Genomic DNA, 18,584 nt, shown 5'->3' with positions numbered 1-18,584 from the left:
CGCCGCACTTGTTGAAAACCTTCTTTCACTTCGCTGCGAGCACCAAGCCATCCGTCCCTCCTCGTACTGAGCCCTGCCTGCACAGCGCACAGGCAGCGCAGGGGACAGACCCGCTGCTGACCACCGGGACCGGGGACGGGCCACGGACCGGTACCGGCCAACCCTGCCCTGCCGCCGCCGCGCTCCCCCAGCCCGGGCACTCCACGGCGGGCCAGGGCGGGCGCGCTGCGGGGAGGAGCCGCCCGCGCTCCCCGTAGGCAGGGCATCCCGCAGGGCCGGCCCCCCTTCGTCGGGCTGGGTGGGGTGTAGGGGGGGCCGGGGGTGGAGTAGGGTGAAATAGAGGCGGGCGTGTGTCACCGGGTAGATACCCGCGGCCAGGTACAGGCGGAGGCACTGACGACACTGGAGTGGCTGCGCGCTCGGGCTGGGGCTCTTGAGGAGTGAGCGCACGAGTAGCCACCGCCCGCCCGCCCTCCCGGAGCCGCCCGCGGGCAGTCCTCCTGCGCCGGGGCGGGCAGCCCGTCCGCGCCGCACCCGCCGCCGCCTCCAGCCCGCCTCATGGCTACCAGGGTGCTAACCATGAGCGCGCGCCTGGGTCCCGCGCAGCAGCCCGAGGAGCCGGTGTTCGCGCAGCTCAAGCCCGTGCTGGGGGCCAGGGACGCAGCGATCTTCCCCGGGGACGACCTCAAGCAGCAGCAACCACCGCCGCCGCCTCAGCAGCAACCGCCGCAGCAGCAGCACCCGGGGGGCGGTGGCGGCGGCGCGACCCTGCCGGCGGAGGAGATGGTACAGGTAGGCGGTGGGCACCCCCCTCACGGCCCACCGGCCGTCGCCCGGGCGGGGAGTGGCCGTGAGGAACGGACGGACGGGCGGGCGAGCGAGCGAACGGGATTGGGTGGGGCCGCGGTGCGGGACGAGGACAGCGGACTCCGAGGTGCGAGTCTGAGGCGGCGGGTGTGTTTGTGAGGGGGAGCGGCCGCCGCCCAGCCCGCTTGCACGGAGCGTCGCGGAGCAGAGAGCGCTCCCGACTTCCCGCCGATGCAGCCCGGTGAGGCGGCCGGGGCTGAGGCGGTGCGCGGGCTCCAGGGCAGCTGACGGGGCGTTGGGGGGAGCGGGGCTGTCCCCGCGGGTGTGTTGAAAGCCGCAGCTGCTGCCTGCTTGCTTGCCCAGCGGCGGGGTTTGAGCGGCCGCCTGTCCTCCGCGCCCACGCTAGCAGTCATGTTCGGGGGGGGGGGGGGGGTGGACGGGGACACGGCACACCGGGCGAGAGGGGACTTCCCGGGACTTTCTGCCCGTCCCGGGAGCGGATCCACAGGCAAACAGCTGGAGGAGCTAATAGGGGCAAGGCGGCGGCCGCGGCCTCGCGGAGAGTGTTCGCTGAGAAGCGGCACCCGGTAGGCAGCGGCCGTGAGGAGACGCCGGCCTGCCGCTGCGGAGTGTCAGCCTTGTCCCTGGGAAGGGGCATTCCGGGGAGCCCCCGATGCCGGGCAGTGGTCTGACGGGAGCTGCGTTTCGGCGGTGCCTTCCCCAACGAATAAATAAGTCTTCAAAGTGAGCTGCCCTCGGCTCGTAAACAAGGGCTGGAAAAAGTAGCCTGGCATGTCGGGGCAGATCCAGATCAAAGGGACAGGAAAGGCGGCTCTGTTTGTTTGTGGTGTTTACCGGGGGTCTTTGAAGAAAGGTCCTAAAAATCCACTTTCTGGCAGAGTTGATGTTTGTCAGCTGCTTTCTCCTGCAGGGCGCTAAATGGGTCTGGTATGAGCGCTCTTTTGACAGGACAGGGGGGAATGTAGCATTTGCCCACTGGAGAGTGCGTGATAAATGCTTTGCCGATGACTGTACCAGCAGTGGATCGGTCTCCAGCCACCCACGGATTCCCTCGCACCACTACGCTAAGGGAATCATTTCCCAGTAATTAAAGAGCTCTCCTAGGACCGAGGCATGGATAGAGACATGTTTATCACGCTGTTGGCCAATTATACACTGTATAGATTACTATTTTATTTAAAGTATAGTGCTGGAGACGCTTCACACAAAGGGTACTTTGAGGCAGTCAACCCGTCCTCTTTTTATTTGGCATTATTTATAACTTTAACATTTTAGTGTCGTATTTTTAATCAAATGCCTTTGGTTAAAAAATGATGATGGAAGATATTGGAAGTATATATAGAAAAAAAACCCAAAACATTATTTGAAGTGTTAGCATTCAAATAGCCAGCTGAGGATGTGGCTTTTAGAGTTAGCATTTCAAAGAGAATCGGGTGAAACAGATAGGCAGTCACCCTGCTCCAGCAGTGAATTCCAGAGCAGGAGATCTGCAGATTAGGCAGAGTGCCTGTCATTTCTGCACCTCGCGCTGTCTGGTAGGCATAAAAGATGGAAAGTTTGTCGTATGCTGAAATATCGGCTCGCTCTTCATGGTTGCTCTGCATGAACGACTCACGCCATGGCTTTTTCTCCTTGTCCTTGATGATGTTGATTATCACACCAATTATAAAAGACAGGTTTTCGTTAGCGTGAATGTTTATAGCTTCCTCTGTAGGTAGCTTGCGGCCGGCTGAACAGTATTGCTTTTTATTTGCAACGCCTCACGTGACTTGCGTGCCATCATCTTTCTCAGATGGTAACAAATCATGTGGATTATGGTCTGTTTTGTTTTTGTAGACAAGATGTGAAATGGAGAAATACCTGGCACCTCAGCTCCCACCCGTCTCCGTCATCCCCGAGCATAAGAAATACAGAAGAGACAGTGCCTCGGTTGTAGACCAGTTTTTCACCGACAGCGAAGGGTTGCCTTACAGCATCAACATGAACGTCTTCCTCCCCGACATCAGCCACCTGAGAACTGGCCTGTACAAATCCCAGCGACCTTGTGTAACCCACATCAAGACAGAGCCAGTCACCGTGTTCAGTCACCAGAGCGAAACTACTGCCCCTGCCCCCCCCACTCAGGCGCTCCCCGAATTTACCAGCATTTTCAGCTCCCACCAGACCCCTGATGTGAACAACATTTTCATCAAGCAGGAGCTTCCTACTCCAGACGTTCATCTTTCCGTCACGCCCCAGCAGGGCCAGCTGTATCAGCTCCTGAGCTCACCGGATTTAGATATGCCCAACACTACTACTCAGGCAGCCGTGATGGACTCCCTTAACAATGTCTCCATGCCATCAGCCATGGCAGGCCTTAACACGCTCTCCTCGGCTGTTCCACAGACTGCGATGAAACAGTTCCAGGGCATCCCCCCCTGCACCTACACCATGCCAAACCAGTTTCTGCAGCAGCAGGCCACTTATTTCCCTCCTTCCCCTCCAAGCTCTGAGCCTGGAAGTCCAGACAGACAAGCAGAGATGCTGCAGAATTTAACCCCTCCTCCATCATATGCTGCAACTATAGCTTCCAAGCTGGCAATTCACAATCCGAATTTACCAGCAACTTTGCCCATAACACCCCAGAACATCCAACCGGTCAGATACAACAGGAGAAGTAACCCAGATTTGGAGAAAAGACGTATCCACTACTGTGACTATCCCGGTAAGCGCTCTATGCCAGAAAATACCAGCTCTTGCGATAATAAAAAGTGGGAATAATCGTGGATGGAGTATAAGTGGTTTTTCTTTAGCTGTAGTCTACACCTAGGGAGAATCAAACATTTCCTTGCCAAAGCAGAATTTCTCTATTGTTTTATTTTGTGTGGCACATGTTCACATGGTTTAAATAATATATACGCTTCATGTCAGTTGTAATTCTCTTCAGTACCTGAGCTTATTTTACCATGGTATGAAACTTGTACTCTGTAGGGAAAAAAACCGAAACAATAAAAGTGATGGCCTCCTGTAATGTAAGTCAGTGTGACCATGCAGCTCCTGCTTGCACTTTCCTAATGCCCGTGATGGAGCAGAAGCACACTTTGTCCAACACATCACAGCTCAGTTAGATTCTGTTCGCGCTGAAAGAGCCATTTCAGCACCCGGTAGCTGAGGCCATGGCCATTTCTTCCATTTTACAAACGGGATTCAGCTGCCCACGTAGATCCATTAAAGCTGTCTCTGAAAATTGTCCGCAGACGGATTCCCTTCCATCCTTTTCTGTGTTGAAGGAGAGACAGACCTGGTTATAAACTGCGCTCCCATGTAGTACGTGATCCCAGATACAAGATGCTCACACCCATCTGAGCACAGAGAAAAGCTGCTGCTCGTGGTTTATCTCCCCGTTTACCAACATAACTCTCAGTGAAGTATTACCCATTCAGTGTGTCTTGTGATAAATGCTCAGTGGGAGAGTTAATGCTGAGCCCTGGGTGACAGCAACTCCAAGTCTGGCTTGATCAAATCCTTTAGGAAATATTTAAAAAATGAAAGTTCTACTCTGAGATTTTAACCTACCTGGCAGGTGTTATAGTATGTAGATTGTAGCAGCTATTGGTCTATCCTACATTGCAAGGTAGTAAGTCTACCAGAAAAGCGCATTTTTCTCTTCTCTGTGTAAAGCAACATAGCCCTAGGAGCTTTCTGTATCAAATCTTAATTCTAAACGATGATGGTGCCAGAAGGTGCTAAACTTAAATGTTTCCAGCTAGTACCCCAGCACCTAAATGTAACGTGGAGTGTTCATGTTGTCCCTACTGAAATGTCTCTCTGCTTTTTTGTTTTGTCTTGTAGGCTGCACAAAAGTTTATACGAAGTCTTCTCACCTAAAAGCGCACCTGAGAACTCACACGGGTATGTACTCACTATATCTCACCGTCTCTTGTTTGTTCATAGCTTACACATTTTCTGAGGAATCAAGCATGTTTGATCTGCCGTCTTCTCCCTGCTTTCCATGGAGTGCTGTGGGTTCAGGCTGGCTGTTCAGTTAAGAAAAATTTTAGGGTTCAGTCAATGAGAAGAAAAGTTGCTTTTATTCTTACTGCAGTTTACTTAAACCTTTTATAATGCAGAACTCAAAATAGATAAGAATAAAACAGGTGAAGCTTTCCTTTTCAATATAAAGTGTTACCAAAAAAGGACTTTTTTTCCCTGAATAATGAATTAATCATAGTGAACACATTGAGTTTTCAAGACTTATTTAAATAGATAGAATTTTCTAGCTTGGGCTTCTTCTTTGACCTGTTAGAATTATTTAGTCTTAGATTTCTTTCCAGAAATGTCATGAAAATTCCCAAGATATTTCTGTTTCCTTACCTAAGTGTGCCTTTTTTTTTTAAGACAAGTAATTCTATATATTTAGTTTTAAAAAAGAGACTTAATTTTTTGTCAGTGAAAGACATTAAAATGGAGGAAATTTAAAGTGTTGGTGTGTCACTCTTGGTTTTTGTACCTCAGTCAAATTCTGCCAGCAGCTACAGAGGCAGTACCTGTTGGTGGGCCTTTGTGGAGCAGAGCTGAGTACAGTGCTGGTTGTGCATGGGTGCGGGAGCCATGCAGGCAAAGGACAGGGTTGGAAGGTAGAACCTCCTGCCCTAGGTGCTTTTCCTAAGTATTCACCCACTGAGGCAGGGGGAAGGAGGATGGAAATGGGAGAAAAACGTAGCTCACCAACAGCGTGCCTGAAACTATTTAGGACAGTTCTTAGCTAGGATGTTTATGCAGAACTGCTCATGCTAAATCAGTGAATGCACATGACTGATCTCGTAAATAAATCAAATGAGAGAGCTGTGACTCCTGTTTTTAAAACAAAGAGTGAACCCCACCTCTTCTCTGTGTGGACCTCGATTCAGAGCAAAACATGAGGCACAGTTGAAGCAGCTTGTTTATTGAAGCAAGCTGTCGGCACTGCAGCTGTGCCGTTCAAGTAATGGGATTTCACCTAAGTTTAAATCGTAAGTCAGAACAAAACTTAAGATGAGCTATGATCTAACAAAATGTTTCGCTATCTCTATGGAAACAAGGCCTTCTATTCAGCAGCTATTTTGAATGGATCGTTGGATTATTGTAAAGAAATTGAGTATCTCCAGGCTAAATGTTACTATGGAAATTTTGTTTTGATAAATGAAAGAGTTATCTGTGGTGCACAGTCAAAAATTACAAGCAATAGTACAAATGTTATTGCCTTGAGTTAGTAATAGACTAAGCAAGAGCACTGTTAAAAATATTTTTGATATATGTAGTCACTTCTTAGCCGTAAGCTTAGTAAGAAAGGAATATTTTCATGAGGCTCTAAACCTGAATAATCTCAGAGAATATAATCCTGTTGTTCTTCAATAAATAATCTGTAAATTTAAGGGTGTGCGATTTCCTCTTGCGCACTTTAGCCAGCAACTAAATACCAGCTTTAAATATCTCACTTGCTATTACACGATAACTAGGAAGAGAGATAAAAGCAAAGCTTTAGTCTAAGAATGAAGAATTACATAGTCAGCATTTCAAATGTACTCGTTTCCTTTTTGAAATCAGTTTATATCTTTTTTTTGGTAATGACTATAGGGTGTATAAACTTAATACCTGTGTGCACAGAAATACAGACCATGTCGCTAACATACATTGCTTAGAGTCACTAATGTTTATTGTTGCCTTCACTTTTTTACCTATAAATATTTGACCTTAGAAATGTGGATGAATGTGCAAAGGTCAGAGGAGCTGATGTATTCATGGAAACAAGTATGTTGTTTTAGATAAAAATCTAGTGAACTTAAGCAGGTCTGTAATACAAAGGGTCTTCTGGGGAGGTGAATGAAGGGATAAACTGTCTAAGGTGTGCATTACATGCAAAAATGTGAGTCTGTATCCTGTTACCTGCATTATTTCACAGTTTGCATTAGTTTAACTCTCTTGAATATTCAGGTAATACTTGAAGATTTTCATCACCGATTCTGATCTCTGCTTTAACATATGGTTGAAATGTATATTATGGGGAAGATCTCTGACTTACCCAGTACTGTAAGTCCATTAAGTGAACGTTAAAGTAAATGGGTGCAAACTCGGGGAAACCTGTGAAGTTGCACAGCTTCCCCAGGAGCACAGGGGAATCTTGTTATTGATCTCCAAACAGAAGGGCTCCATGCCGAGGGCTAAATTTGGGTGTGTACCTCTGTGCATCCCATCCCCCAGCACTGTGAATTCATACTGCACTATTAAGTTTTGATTATTTATTTTTTTAAGGGTTTTTTTTTTTTTTTTTAAGGACTTCTGTGAAGCTTTTACCTTCAAAGTCTAAAGCAAGTGTCACGTAATCTATTTTAATAAAGTTGTGTGTGATATTCTTTCAAATCCCTTCAGGTATAGCAGACCTGTTTATCTGGCTAAACCCGTTCTTTAGTAATCATGGACCACTGAAGTTGTTTTCTCCTTATTCTTAGTTTCTTAACAATACCTTTTAAAATTGGCTGCAGTCTCTCTCTCATCCCAACCAGTTCCCGCCCTTTTCAGCAATCTGTCATCTTAAAATAAAAGAGCCTGCAGCAAAGTTTGTCTGCCATTAAAAGTCAAGACAGACCTTATGGTTTTCCTTTTGTACTGGAAAATCTCAGCCTTTTCACAGTATTTACTTAGCAGCCTTTCTCTTCTGAAAGGCTTTCACTGGGTTTAGTAGACATTCTTTGAGAGCAAACCTAAGGGAAATGTTATTTTTGATAGGTGGAATGTAGGCTGTGGTCATTTTTTTTTTTTTTCAATTCAGATATGAACACACTGTCAGACTTTATAAATTACAATTAAATAAAGCTACAGAAAATGGGCAAAAGAAAAATCCATTGCATTTTTCTTCTTAGGTGTGCCCAAGGTGTTTACCTTGCACCAACTCAGGTGGTATAAGCTGGTGTAGTTATGCTGATTTAGTGTAATTACACTGAACTTTTGTAGTTGATGAAGAATCCAGTATTCACTAACAAGCAAAGCAAGGTTAATGTGTAAGGTGTACGTGTCACTGAAGCAGGCATATGTGTTTTTTCCCTCTAGGTAATGCTGTAGCACTCATAAATTGTGAAGTAAATTTTAGTTGTGTGTGTTGGGTAACCCTAAAACTGAACACGAACAAAGATTTGAATGCTGCAAAGTCACAGGACATTTTGTATCCATCTCCACGCAGTTCTGAAGCAGATGTCTGGTACATTTTAATACCTTAAAACACTGAAGTATGATATCTTAGCTCGATATTAGTTATTCCTGAAACAGATAAAATGGTATTCAGTATGCTAAGGTACCTGTTGGAACATCTCTCAAAACAGATTGGAGTTTTTGACCTTTTGAAGCAGGGATTTTTCTTTTAAAACAATTTTACCTGTTAGTCATGGAACAAGTTTTTTGTTTCATAACCAACATTGTGCAACTACGGTATATGATCGGGGACGGGGTTACGCATTTATTGCAGGCTGTTCAGCAGTAAAACCACCTTCAGGCTCGGCATAACAGCTATAACGTGCCAAATGTCACTGAAAAGCAGTTACTTGTGTGTCATAGATAAACCTCATGCAGTTCCTTTTCTGGCATCTCAGTATGTACACATATATATCAAGTACTCCCTTAGAAACAGCATTCCTATAACCTACCCTGTTAGATTTCTTAATGTTAAAGATATGGACTGTGGAAGTTGAGCCTTTGATATTCCCTGGGGGGAATACCTTACCTGGGCACTACCTGTAATACTGCAGAAGAGCTGCTGGCTCCAGGGTGGGGGTTTTCTTTTATTATTTCCGTGAGCAGCTGCACACTTCAGACTTGTGTATGGTTTTAAGAGGAAAATCTGTCATTGTTTTGAACACATCAAGGCACACACATTGAGGACATTTTCCAGCTGCATATTGGTTTTCCGTATACAGAGTCTTTGTGCAGGCATGTTGTCTGGTCACATGGTGGGCTTGCCATTAATAGTTTCGAGCATTAACTGCAGAACTATTTCATCTCTATCTATAGATCTAGTTTGTATTTGGTGATGGGAAGTGGAAGCCGAGATAACTGAAGAGAAATGGCATTTCTGTAAATGAGATGCACTCAAAATACTTCCACTGTTCCTAGTTATTTCAAATGTTTATGTAAGCATGGGACAGCTGCTGACTTGTGTGGTTCCTCAAGGTGTTAAACATTTTTATTTTAGATCTCTGCCCCAATAGATCCAGAATTAGGTGCTGATCAGCATCAGTATTAGGACCAGTTGTGTGCAATAGACTTCTGCAGCCCATAGGACTTAACGCTCCTAGGTTACCATAGCTGTATGCGGATGTTTGTCAAAGGTGGTACCATACAAAATTGTCTGGGAGTTCAGGATGCCCGTTGTTCAGAAGGAAGGACAAGCAGTAGCTGGACTTCTGTGGCAAAAAAGCACCTTTTGAAAACATGTATTGACTCAATTCTGAGACTTACGTAGGGGATTTCTCTTACAGTGTACAAGTGGGGAGTGGAAGCCTCGAGATTCAGCTTTGCTCAGGGTTGCAGCATTCTGCATGCATAGCAAATCTCATCCTGGAAAAATCTTTGCATCATGAAAACAGCTATTAAGTAATACCTTTGCGCAGATTCTGCTTCTTTAACCTGCTAGATGAGTCAGTTTCACAGATTATAGTTTAAGGAGGTGTCGGTAAATGCCATCATTGATAGAGACAATAAGGAAAAATAGAGGCAAGTTAAATAAAACTATTGACAAAGTGCATTAAAGTGCAGTGTTGCTAGACACTGCTGGAGAATATGTTGGTATCTTTTATTTATGAATTCTGCTAAATCCATTAGTTGCCTGTATGAGAAATGGAAGTACATTATTTTCCTGTGCAAACCACAGTTTAAGGGAAAATAATGTGCTTTTTTTTTTTCAAACACTTTGTGAATGATTGCAGATCTTGGGATTAATTGATCCGGTTCTTTAGCTGTAGTCATAAGCTAAATGAGACATGTTTGAATGTGTTGTTCAAAAGAGGGTAAAATCTTAGCAACACACACCTAAATTTTAGTAAAGTAGTATTAGCCATTCACATCAGTGTCCAGCACACAATTTTTATGAAGCAGGAATTAAATTCCAAGGTGTCAGGTGAGGAGTACTCCTGTTAGATCTTTAGATGCTGAAAAGAAAAGCCTAATATTTTCCTTCTGATTAAAAGCCTAGAAAGTCCCTCTAAGCATGAAAGCTTAAAAAACCCTGTTGTTTCTGTCAATTGCTCCCTGAGAGGATTAAACTTCAGTTCCAGGATATTTGATTCCTGATAAGGAAGCTGTTGACCTAAGAGACCAGCTTTAAATATAGTTCATTTTCAGTCCGCCCTACATAGGCTAATATAGTCCCAAGATTCACAGCAATTGCCAGTGATTAAAACTTTCCATTATTTGATTAGACATTCCTTATTGTAATTAATTTCTGAGCTTGACTGGGACGATTGACTCCTTGTTCCAGGGTAGTGTGGTGTTTGTTGTTTGTTAGATGACCTGCACCTCCCATTGGTGAAAGATTAGAAACATTTAAGTAATGTCCTAGTTTAGTCTGAGTATCTTGGTAGCAGCGTTCCTGTCCTGTCAGCTTGCATTATTTATATTCAGGATCTCTAACAACTCTGATTAAAGACATATTAAAACCTTTGATTTTGGCAAGTGTACAGTGCTTTGCTTTGGGTTAAAACTGCTTTAATGTATTGCTTTTTTTTGTGTGTATGTGTGTGTGTGTGCTTACAGTAGATGGATATCTGGAAGTCTACAGTACATGTTGAATAAATTCCATTTTAAGAGCACCTCTTGTCTGCCTGTACAAGAGCCAGTGTTACTGGTGTGTGTTCCTGCACCATGTGCATAGATGAGGAAATGTGTTCTTCAGCACAGGATGTGTAGACACAGCGATGCACCCCAGATGGCATGGACTTCTGATAAACCTACTTTAAAAAAAATTCCTTTCCTCTTTGTTTGCATATCTCCTTGAAGAGAGACCACCTCTGTTAAGACGGAATGTTATACCAGAAAGAAAATAAACCATCACACAGGCCAGTCAAGATTCCCCAGTAATCCTTGAAATGCGTAAGACAACACTTAGTAAAACGAGTGCTTCAAGCACTGGTAGTAGCGCTGAGGAGAAGATAATGCCTTCTGTGCCTCTTTAGTCAGAAAGTGAATGATGCACAACTCTTGATCGTCCTTTTTGCTTACCAGACAATTACCTTTTTTTCCTGTGCGTGCTTCTGTTAAGAGGTCAGATACTGCTTGGTTCAGCAGTGATCAGCCTTACAGAGTACAACAGCTCTCTGTTACAGGATTCCTTAAAATGCTGTTTTGCTGTGAAGTAGTACTTAACGGTCACTCTCTAGCCATTACTATACTAGACAGAGGCTTTATCACGTTTAAAAATGTGTGGCATATGTTATGGATTCGTATTACTGGTGGATGTTTCAAGGACTAAATTTATTTCGTCACTCATAAAATAAGCTGGGTGTACCTTGTGTACTGTCAGCCCTGTGATCGATCTCCATCTTGGACAACTGAGGATCTCAGTGCACTAAAGAGCTTTTAAACACCTGAGGGACATTTTATGTTGAAATTTCAGCTTTCTGCTATTTCTCAAAAAAAAACACAAACCACCCCAAAACCAACAAAACCCTGTCTTTAAAAAGAGAAAAAAAAAAACCAAAACAAACCACCGCTACCACACCCCCACAAGTGCTTTTAATGATGACTAAAGTGCTTAGCCAATATCAGAAGGAGGGTCTAATTTTAGGTAAATGCTGAGAGCTAAAAACCTCTTTTGAATGAGTGCAGACGTACACCCAAGCAGCGACTTTCATTTCCAGTCAACCTAGAAGAGACCAGAGTTAAAAACCTTAGTGCTATAAACTAGAGGAAACCTATTTCAGGCAAACTGAAACAGAAGAAGCACATTTCATTTGTTCTTTTTCTCACACCGTGTGAGGGAACCAAGACAACTGATGTTAAGTTGCGAAAAAATTGAAAACAAGTGCGCGAAAAAATTGGAAACAAGTGCACCAAAAAATACAGAATAATCTGTTTTAAAATAATACAGGTTATGCATATAACTGGTGCAATTACAGTGCTGAAACTTATGCTTTGCCTTTTTATCACACCTAATTGTGTATTTTTTAAGGCTGAACCCTTGCCACTAGAAATAATTCCATAATAGAAACAAGTAATATTAAAATAATGGAAAGGATGGCAGGGGGGTGTCCTTACACTTTCATACCCTCACAAGCAGTAATCAGGTGTTGTCTTGTTAGCGTCTTTGACAAGTGTGCTGCTTCTTCAAGGAAGCTCCAAACTCACTGCTCTGACAGAAATTTCTGATAGGAAATAAGGAAGGTGGCAGGCCTTGGCTGTAATTGGTGTAATACCTGTATTGGGGTTTCTGCATACCAACAGTTACCTAACTTCAGGTATGAAAATCTGGCCCTTGTTTGCAGCTTTACATTTAAAGAAAGCTGTCGTAGCAGGGAATTGCAGAAATAAAGTCACACAACTCTCTGGTGAAATAAGGAAGCTTATTTTCTGTTGATGGGGAAATTCATCACTAATGGAGGTTTTAAGTGACTCATTTTTTTCCAAACAGGATTTTAAACAGAAACATTTTCTTGAGCGGAGGCTGCGTGTTGAAGATGCAGGGTGTCTTCAAAATGACCATCACCGTCCCCACCACTGATGGCACTGTACCTTATCCAAATAGCATAGCCATGATGGTCACTGCCAGTGGCTAGAATTAGCGTTCAGAAAGTAATTGGTGCCTTTGACACCACTAAATCCCAAGAAGACATATTAAAGACAGAAGAGCCCACACAGTGTTCCTCACTGGTCCAGACCGTTCTGTTGTGGGATCAAGAAGGATTCTGAAACTTGGGATTTACCTTGGAATAGTTTTATCTGTTGAAGCAGCTGGTTAGGTTAGCCTGTTATGTGTGGGTGTCCAGGCATACTTTTGACATCCTTACAATCTGACAGCATTAGAAATTCTGGTTTGTTTTTTTTTTGTTAACAGACACACACTGCAAGCAGAATAGTCTCCTTTCAGGTTAAACTGCCTTATCTCTTGCTAGGTGCTTTCTGTTAAAGAGCGTCCAAACTAAACAAGCAGGCTTAAAATTTCTGTGCTCAAGTAAAAGTCTGTTTCTCATGCTCCACAAATGTATTTCTTTTAAACTGGAGAATGGATGTGTATTAACAGCTCAAGAACTTAAAAATATATTTTGTGATGTATATGCCTAGCAAAACATTTTAAATCAGTGATACTGGAAGGAGGTTATGCAGAAATCCAATTAAACTTATGAAATCCCTATCCTGTTGAAGTATAATTTAAAGGAAAGCAGTTCTGTTTCCCAGAAGTGCTGTGTATAATATTTCTGGCTTGGGAAGAAAGGGTTGGAGTGTGCTATTTGGCTGGAAATTGGTACCAGCTTCCTCCATGGTGTTTTAGTTAACAGTGTTGACATTCTAACAAATCCTGTGGAAGCTCCCCTGAAGTGGAGGAGTTAGCTGTTTTCTTGCTTTTACAGTGAGATATCTGTTTGATACTGCGATCGTGTTCCAGTAACCATGTCGTACTACCTTCGCATTTGATGACCAGTGGCATTCTTGGTTTTAACACCCTATAGAAGCCCTAAGTTGCTGGAGGAAAACCAAATATTTCTGAAACTTTACAGCTACTGTATTTCCTACAATCATTAAAGTAAACAAATCTTACATTACTATGTAGGCAATGAAAACAGGGGATAAAGGGTTCAGTGTCCCTTGTTGTGTATACCTGGTTTTTTAAAAATAAATCTTCAACCCCAGATTTCTCAGCAAAGAAGCAGAATCACTTCAGAAAATATGTAACATGAGGCGCTTTTTCCCTTGCTGCAGGAACTTAAACCAAATTCTTATTTCTGCTAAATGACAAAAAGCATGTGTATAGGTTGAGAGAAAATATTACTAGCTAGTTGTTCTGCTTTCTTTAAAGGAGTGAAAATAATCTCCACCTTTTTTTTCTTGCCCCCCTTCCCTCTTGCCCTAAAGGAAAACATTTAAAATTGATTCAGTTCTTAAATAGAACTTTCCAACGGAAACTAGTGTTACAAACATAGATATTCAGTATTTTACCCCTAGGATTTATTCAAAATAATCCGTGCCTCTACACTGGTGCTAAAAATACATTTTCCAGTTCTCACTGTTGGCCAAAGCAGGGGTTAAAAGCAGCATTCTTGCTTTACTTTCCAGTACATAAAAGTAACACTGTTAAAACAATCTGTGTAAAGGCACCAGCTTGTTCCCTGCCCCATCCCTTGAGCACTGCTGGGTTTAGCTCGGGTTTAGCTCAGGTCTGCAGAAGGGCTGGCCAGGAGGAGCAATCAGTGCATGGTGCTGCCCAGTTTTATCTCTGAGCAGCACTGTTGCCCAGGAGGGTTGGTGGCTGTTGCAGGCAGTGAAGAGACCAGGACAGCATGGTGTTTCTAGATGGTGTCTCTGGGAAGCGGAGTCCCCTGGAGTTCGATGAGGGTCTCTGATTCAGCGTTGACATGGAAGCCGTGGCATCCAGGAAGACACTGGGTTCACTGCAGCTAAGAGTTCGCATATTAGGAGCCTTCATATCACCTGCTCATGCTGCTCGCAGATTAGAAAATGTTTTAAAAGGGGACAGCAGTTTTGTTTGGACTCAGGCAGGGTGAGGTACCACCTACACAGGACAGCTTTGAGACTCCTTTTTTGGTACAGTGTATGTATGGTGAAACTGTACATACTTCATACCTCCTTGATGCCAGGCTTGGAAACTGATTTTAACTTCCTGGTCCCCATTCTGGTCTGGTCTGGATATTCCTAGGTTTCTGTTCAGCTAATAGTGTTTTCCTGCTATCTTTACCATTTCTCTCATTCCTCATGTGAAGTGTATAAGCAGGTGTTTGGAGTATGTAGAGGCTTGTCCATATATATATTCTCTGTGGGCAGTTAGAGTGACAGGATCACAAGACTGGGAGTTTAGCATCAAGTATAATACAGCAGGTTTAAGTGAAGGCTTTTAAAGAAGAGTTTGAAGACAATGTGGGAGAAAAGGAGAAAGAAAGGAGAGGAAAGAAATACACTGGCTTTAAGTTAAGGTGCTTCAAATGACGGATTAATGCTTTTGTGCAACCTGTACGCACGTGTGTTTTAACACAAAGAGCTCACAGAAGATCTCCCTGGTGCTGTGCCTATGGAGCAGCAGCAGTCTTCTACAGACTGCATTAATAACCCGGTTTAAATACGTTAAGAGTGATGTATATAGTGCAAAAGATCCCTCACTGAATAAAGATCTTTCCTGTCATTCTGCCATGAAGAGTGAATGTGTTATCTCAGCTGGCTTCTCTGATGTTATAAATGTTTTACAGTGGGTTTGAATGAAATCTATATTTTAACCTGTATATGTTGCATGGAGCAAGAGTCCTCAGTGGTGGATCATTCCGGTCTTCAGTCAGCATCAGACAGAGTAAATTCAGCTATGACAGAAATTTGTAATGATTTGTGTTATAATTTGCTATTCACCAAATACTTTTGAACTCTGTGAGAGGAGATGCCAAGCTTTAAGTTTGTTTTTCTTAAGGAATGATATGTTTCCACTGTGATTTCAGTAAATCCCAGTCACTGTTTATGCAATGAAGTGGTTGGTGGGTGGGGGGTTATTTTTTCTTGTAGAGGTCTGGTCCTGGTTGTGACTGTGCTGCCAACATGAAGTCACATCCCCATTATGACCAAAGGGCTGGTTTTGCTCTTAGTAGTAGACAGAAATTTGCTGGTTAGTTGATCAGAGAAGCAGTAGAAACTCCCAGACAAAACCAGTTTCATAATTTCATCTGTATGATAAATTAGCACCTCTGAAGTAATGTTTTGGAGTTTCTCAGATGGTGTTCTCTGCATAGCTGGTACAGAACAAACAGTCTGATTGCAGGATACTGGCTCCTGTCTTTCTTCCGCATGCTTGTGTGACGGTAAACCAGGGAAAAACAGGAGTCACTCCACTCGGCTGTGGATTGAGACTGTGAGGGTAAAAGTCTGAGACTGATGGAGGGGGAGAAGCTCTGTAAGATGTGTTGGAAAAGACTTTTTGGAAAGCTCAGACTTGTTCTGATTCTGCTCCAGATGAAGCTACTGCCAGGTGCTTTGATAAATTCATTTTTCTTTCTCTTTTTGCCAAATGAGTCAAGTTAATATAAAGACTATAGATAACAATCCGTTCTCCCAACTGAAAAGTGTTTTTGTCAACCAACGTCAAGCAATAGCCTATAAATAGGTAATCGTAGCCTCTTTATTTATATGAAGCTTGCCTGCATGGTGACATCATGTCCATACCAGCTCCTGAGCAGGTGTACTTACACGTGGAAAGTTCTGGTTTCACACAGAAGTCATCTTGGCTTCGTGGCTTTATAGTTCTTCCATTTCAACAAACACCTATAAAATACAGGCATGCTTAAAATACCTCATTTATGGTTCTAAAATGGATGAATGCAATTATTTTAGGTGCTTGGGCTGGTGTATTCAAGACTAGCTGGATAGTTTGAAGTTGTATTTGGAGCTGCTGTAACACAGCACGTTCTCAGAGATGACATGCTCCTCCTACATCAGTATAGACTGATGGAGACAGCAAGCTCTAAAATATGGCTATTTAAACACCTGATTGTAGATGTTAAATTCTTAAAACTGCTTTGATGGTTTAGGTACTTTCTTCTATATATAGCTAGCCCAAATTGGATACCACAAGTGTTTATTTCCCCTTACATTTTAGAAAATATTATCCCTGTGGTGTTTGTAACACACTGTACCCCTTTCTTTGCACATCAGAAGCTCTTGAATAATCTGCATGCTACAAAGGATCTTTATAGAAATCTTCCTTCCCATTTCAGACCTCTTAAAAAAAACTCTCTATAATTTAATTTACCGGTTTTTAAAAGGTGCAAGCATAAGTCACAAACTAGGCTGGATTGTCATGTTTGACTGCTTTTTCCCCTACTCCCTCTCATACTGAGATGAGTGTAAGGGAGGGTATTTCAGTCTCATGCAGGGGTTTTTTTCTCTGTGATTTTCTGTACCATTTTTCTGTCTCTAATTTGTATATTTGAAGGTTTCTCATATTTTATGTGTTAAATCACAGTATCACTGAATTGATAGAGTTGAAAGGGACCTCTGGAGATCATAGGCAAGAGCAAGAGTGCTGGAAAACCAAAGGGGCTGTTGGTTTGAGGCCTATTGAATAGATACATGAACAATGAGGAAGCATCAGCTCCTGCATTGTCATTTATTTCTGGTTTAAATTGAAGAGCAGTGCCATGCAATATGATCTTGCACCATTTTTCTCCTGAAGAGTGGCAGCTGACATTGTCGTTTCTCTGTGCTCTTTTTCAGGTGAGAAGCCATACAAGTGCACGTGGGAAGGCTGCGACTGGCGATTCGCTCGCTCAGATGAGTTAACGCGCCACTACAGGAAGCACACAGGGGCAAAGCCCTTCCAGTGCGCCGTCTGCAATCGCAGCTTCTCTCGCTCTGACCACCTGGCTCTCCACATGAAGAGGCATCAGAACTGAAAGCTGGACTTGTCATTGAGGCTGTTTTGTATCTATGCAATTTCCTATTGACTCTTGATGCGCAACTAAAGTTAGTTTAATTTTTGAGTATGGGTTACCCATTTAAAAGAAATCTCAAAAGAAACTGGAAATGTATATTTTGTATATTTATGCAGAAAAAGGGAAGACACTGTATCACAGTACCAGAGTGTTCAGTCATTTGTTTGCTCTCATGATGTATATGGCTTTAGGTCAGCAGGTTTCATCTCTTCACAAGTATTATGTCTTGACACATTGCAGCTTTATACATTTTTTTTTTCCTCTTGTGGTGTTTTGACCAAAGCACTGTCATTATTGTGACAATGTTTAGTAAACAAATTAATGAGAGGCTGCAGGTGAATGAACACAGTGGAAAAGCCATGAATTGTAATCTGTCAGGTTTTTACTGGACATACTTAGTACTTGTGGGGTTTTTTTTAAATGTTAAGTCATTCTGTGGAAAAAGGTACATCGAAAAATTCATAAACAGCCATAGAACAAACATTTTGTTCTGTATGTTGCATGTTTGCTATGACAAAGATTTTGTAAATATGCAAATCAGCTTTTTAGGTTTAATACAAAAAGTTTTCTAAGAATCATCTGAAAAAAAGCAGTTGTTTTACATTTGATAGCATGGCACATTTACAAAAAGAAAAAGTTATTTAAATACCTCTCAAAACCTTACTGACTTAGCTTCGTTTTTCTTCAGAGAAATGAGCTAGGCATTCAGATGTGTTGTACCTGTTAGCTAAAACGGTGTGCACTGAATATTCAAAACAGGATTTTGTTTTCAAGTTGCTTAAAAGGGCAAAGACATGGAGAATGAACCATAAAGTCATCCTTGGAAGCTTAACTAACGGGGATAGTTGCAAGGAACACAGAATGTTAAACCTCTTACTATAAGCTAAACTTAGTATCACTTTAAAAAGAAGGATTTAGGATGCAGTTTTCATATACAGACACATTGAGCTGGTTCAGCACCAGTATGATCTAGTTCCATGAGGATATTGCATGTAATTTACTAGAAGGTAAGGATACAGTAATTTTGTGTCAAATTACAACACAGTCTAGTTAATCCACTGTTGAGATTCACACACGCAGGGGAAAACTTACTGCTGACAAAAGTAGCTGAAA

At 42.9% G+C, this 18,584-nt stretch overlaps 1 protein-coding gene across 1 annotated transcript; it reads left to right on the top strand.

Annotated features, from left to right (window-relative positions):
* Positions 1-558: 558 nt before the first annotated feature.
* KLF5 (KLF transcription factor 5) lies at positions 559-17,432 on the top strand (the record flags this gene model as incomplete). Its single annotated transcript, XM_080613641.1, has 4 exons — positions 559-792; positions 2,665-3,532; positions 4,660-4,719; positions 17,254-17,432. The coding sequence occupies 4 exons, from the start codon at positions 559-561 to the stop codon at positions 17,430-17,432; spliced, it is 1,341 nt and encodes a 446-aa protein (XP_080469767.1).
* Positions 17,433-18,584: the final 1,152 nt, after the last annotated feature.

This window comes from Psittacula echo (assembly GCF_963264785.1).
Source record: "Psittacula echo genome assembly, chromosome: 3".
Classification (NCBI taxonomy): Eukaryota; Metazoa; Chordata; class Aves; order Psittaciformes; family Psittacidae; genus Psittacula; species Psittacula echo.
The sequence above is the reverse complement of the archived record's forward strand: the minus strand, read 5'-3'. Positions and strand labels throughout refer to the sequence as shown.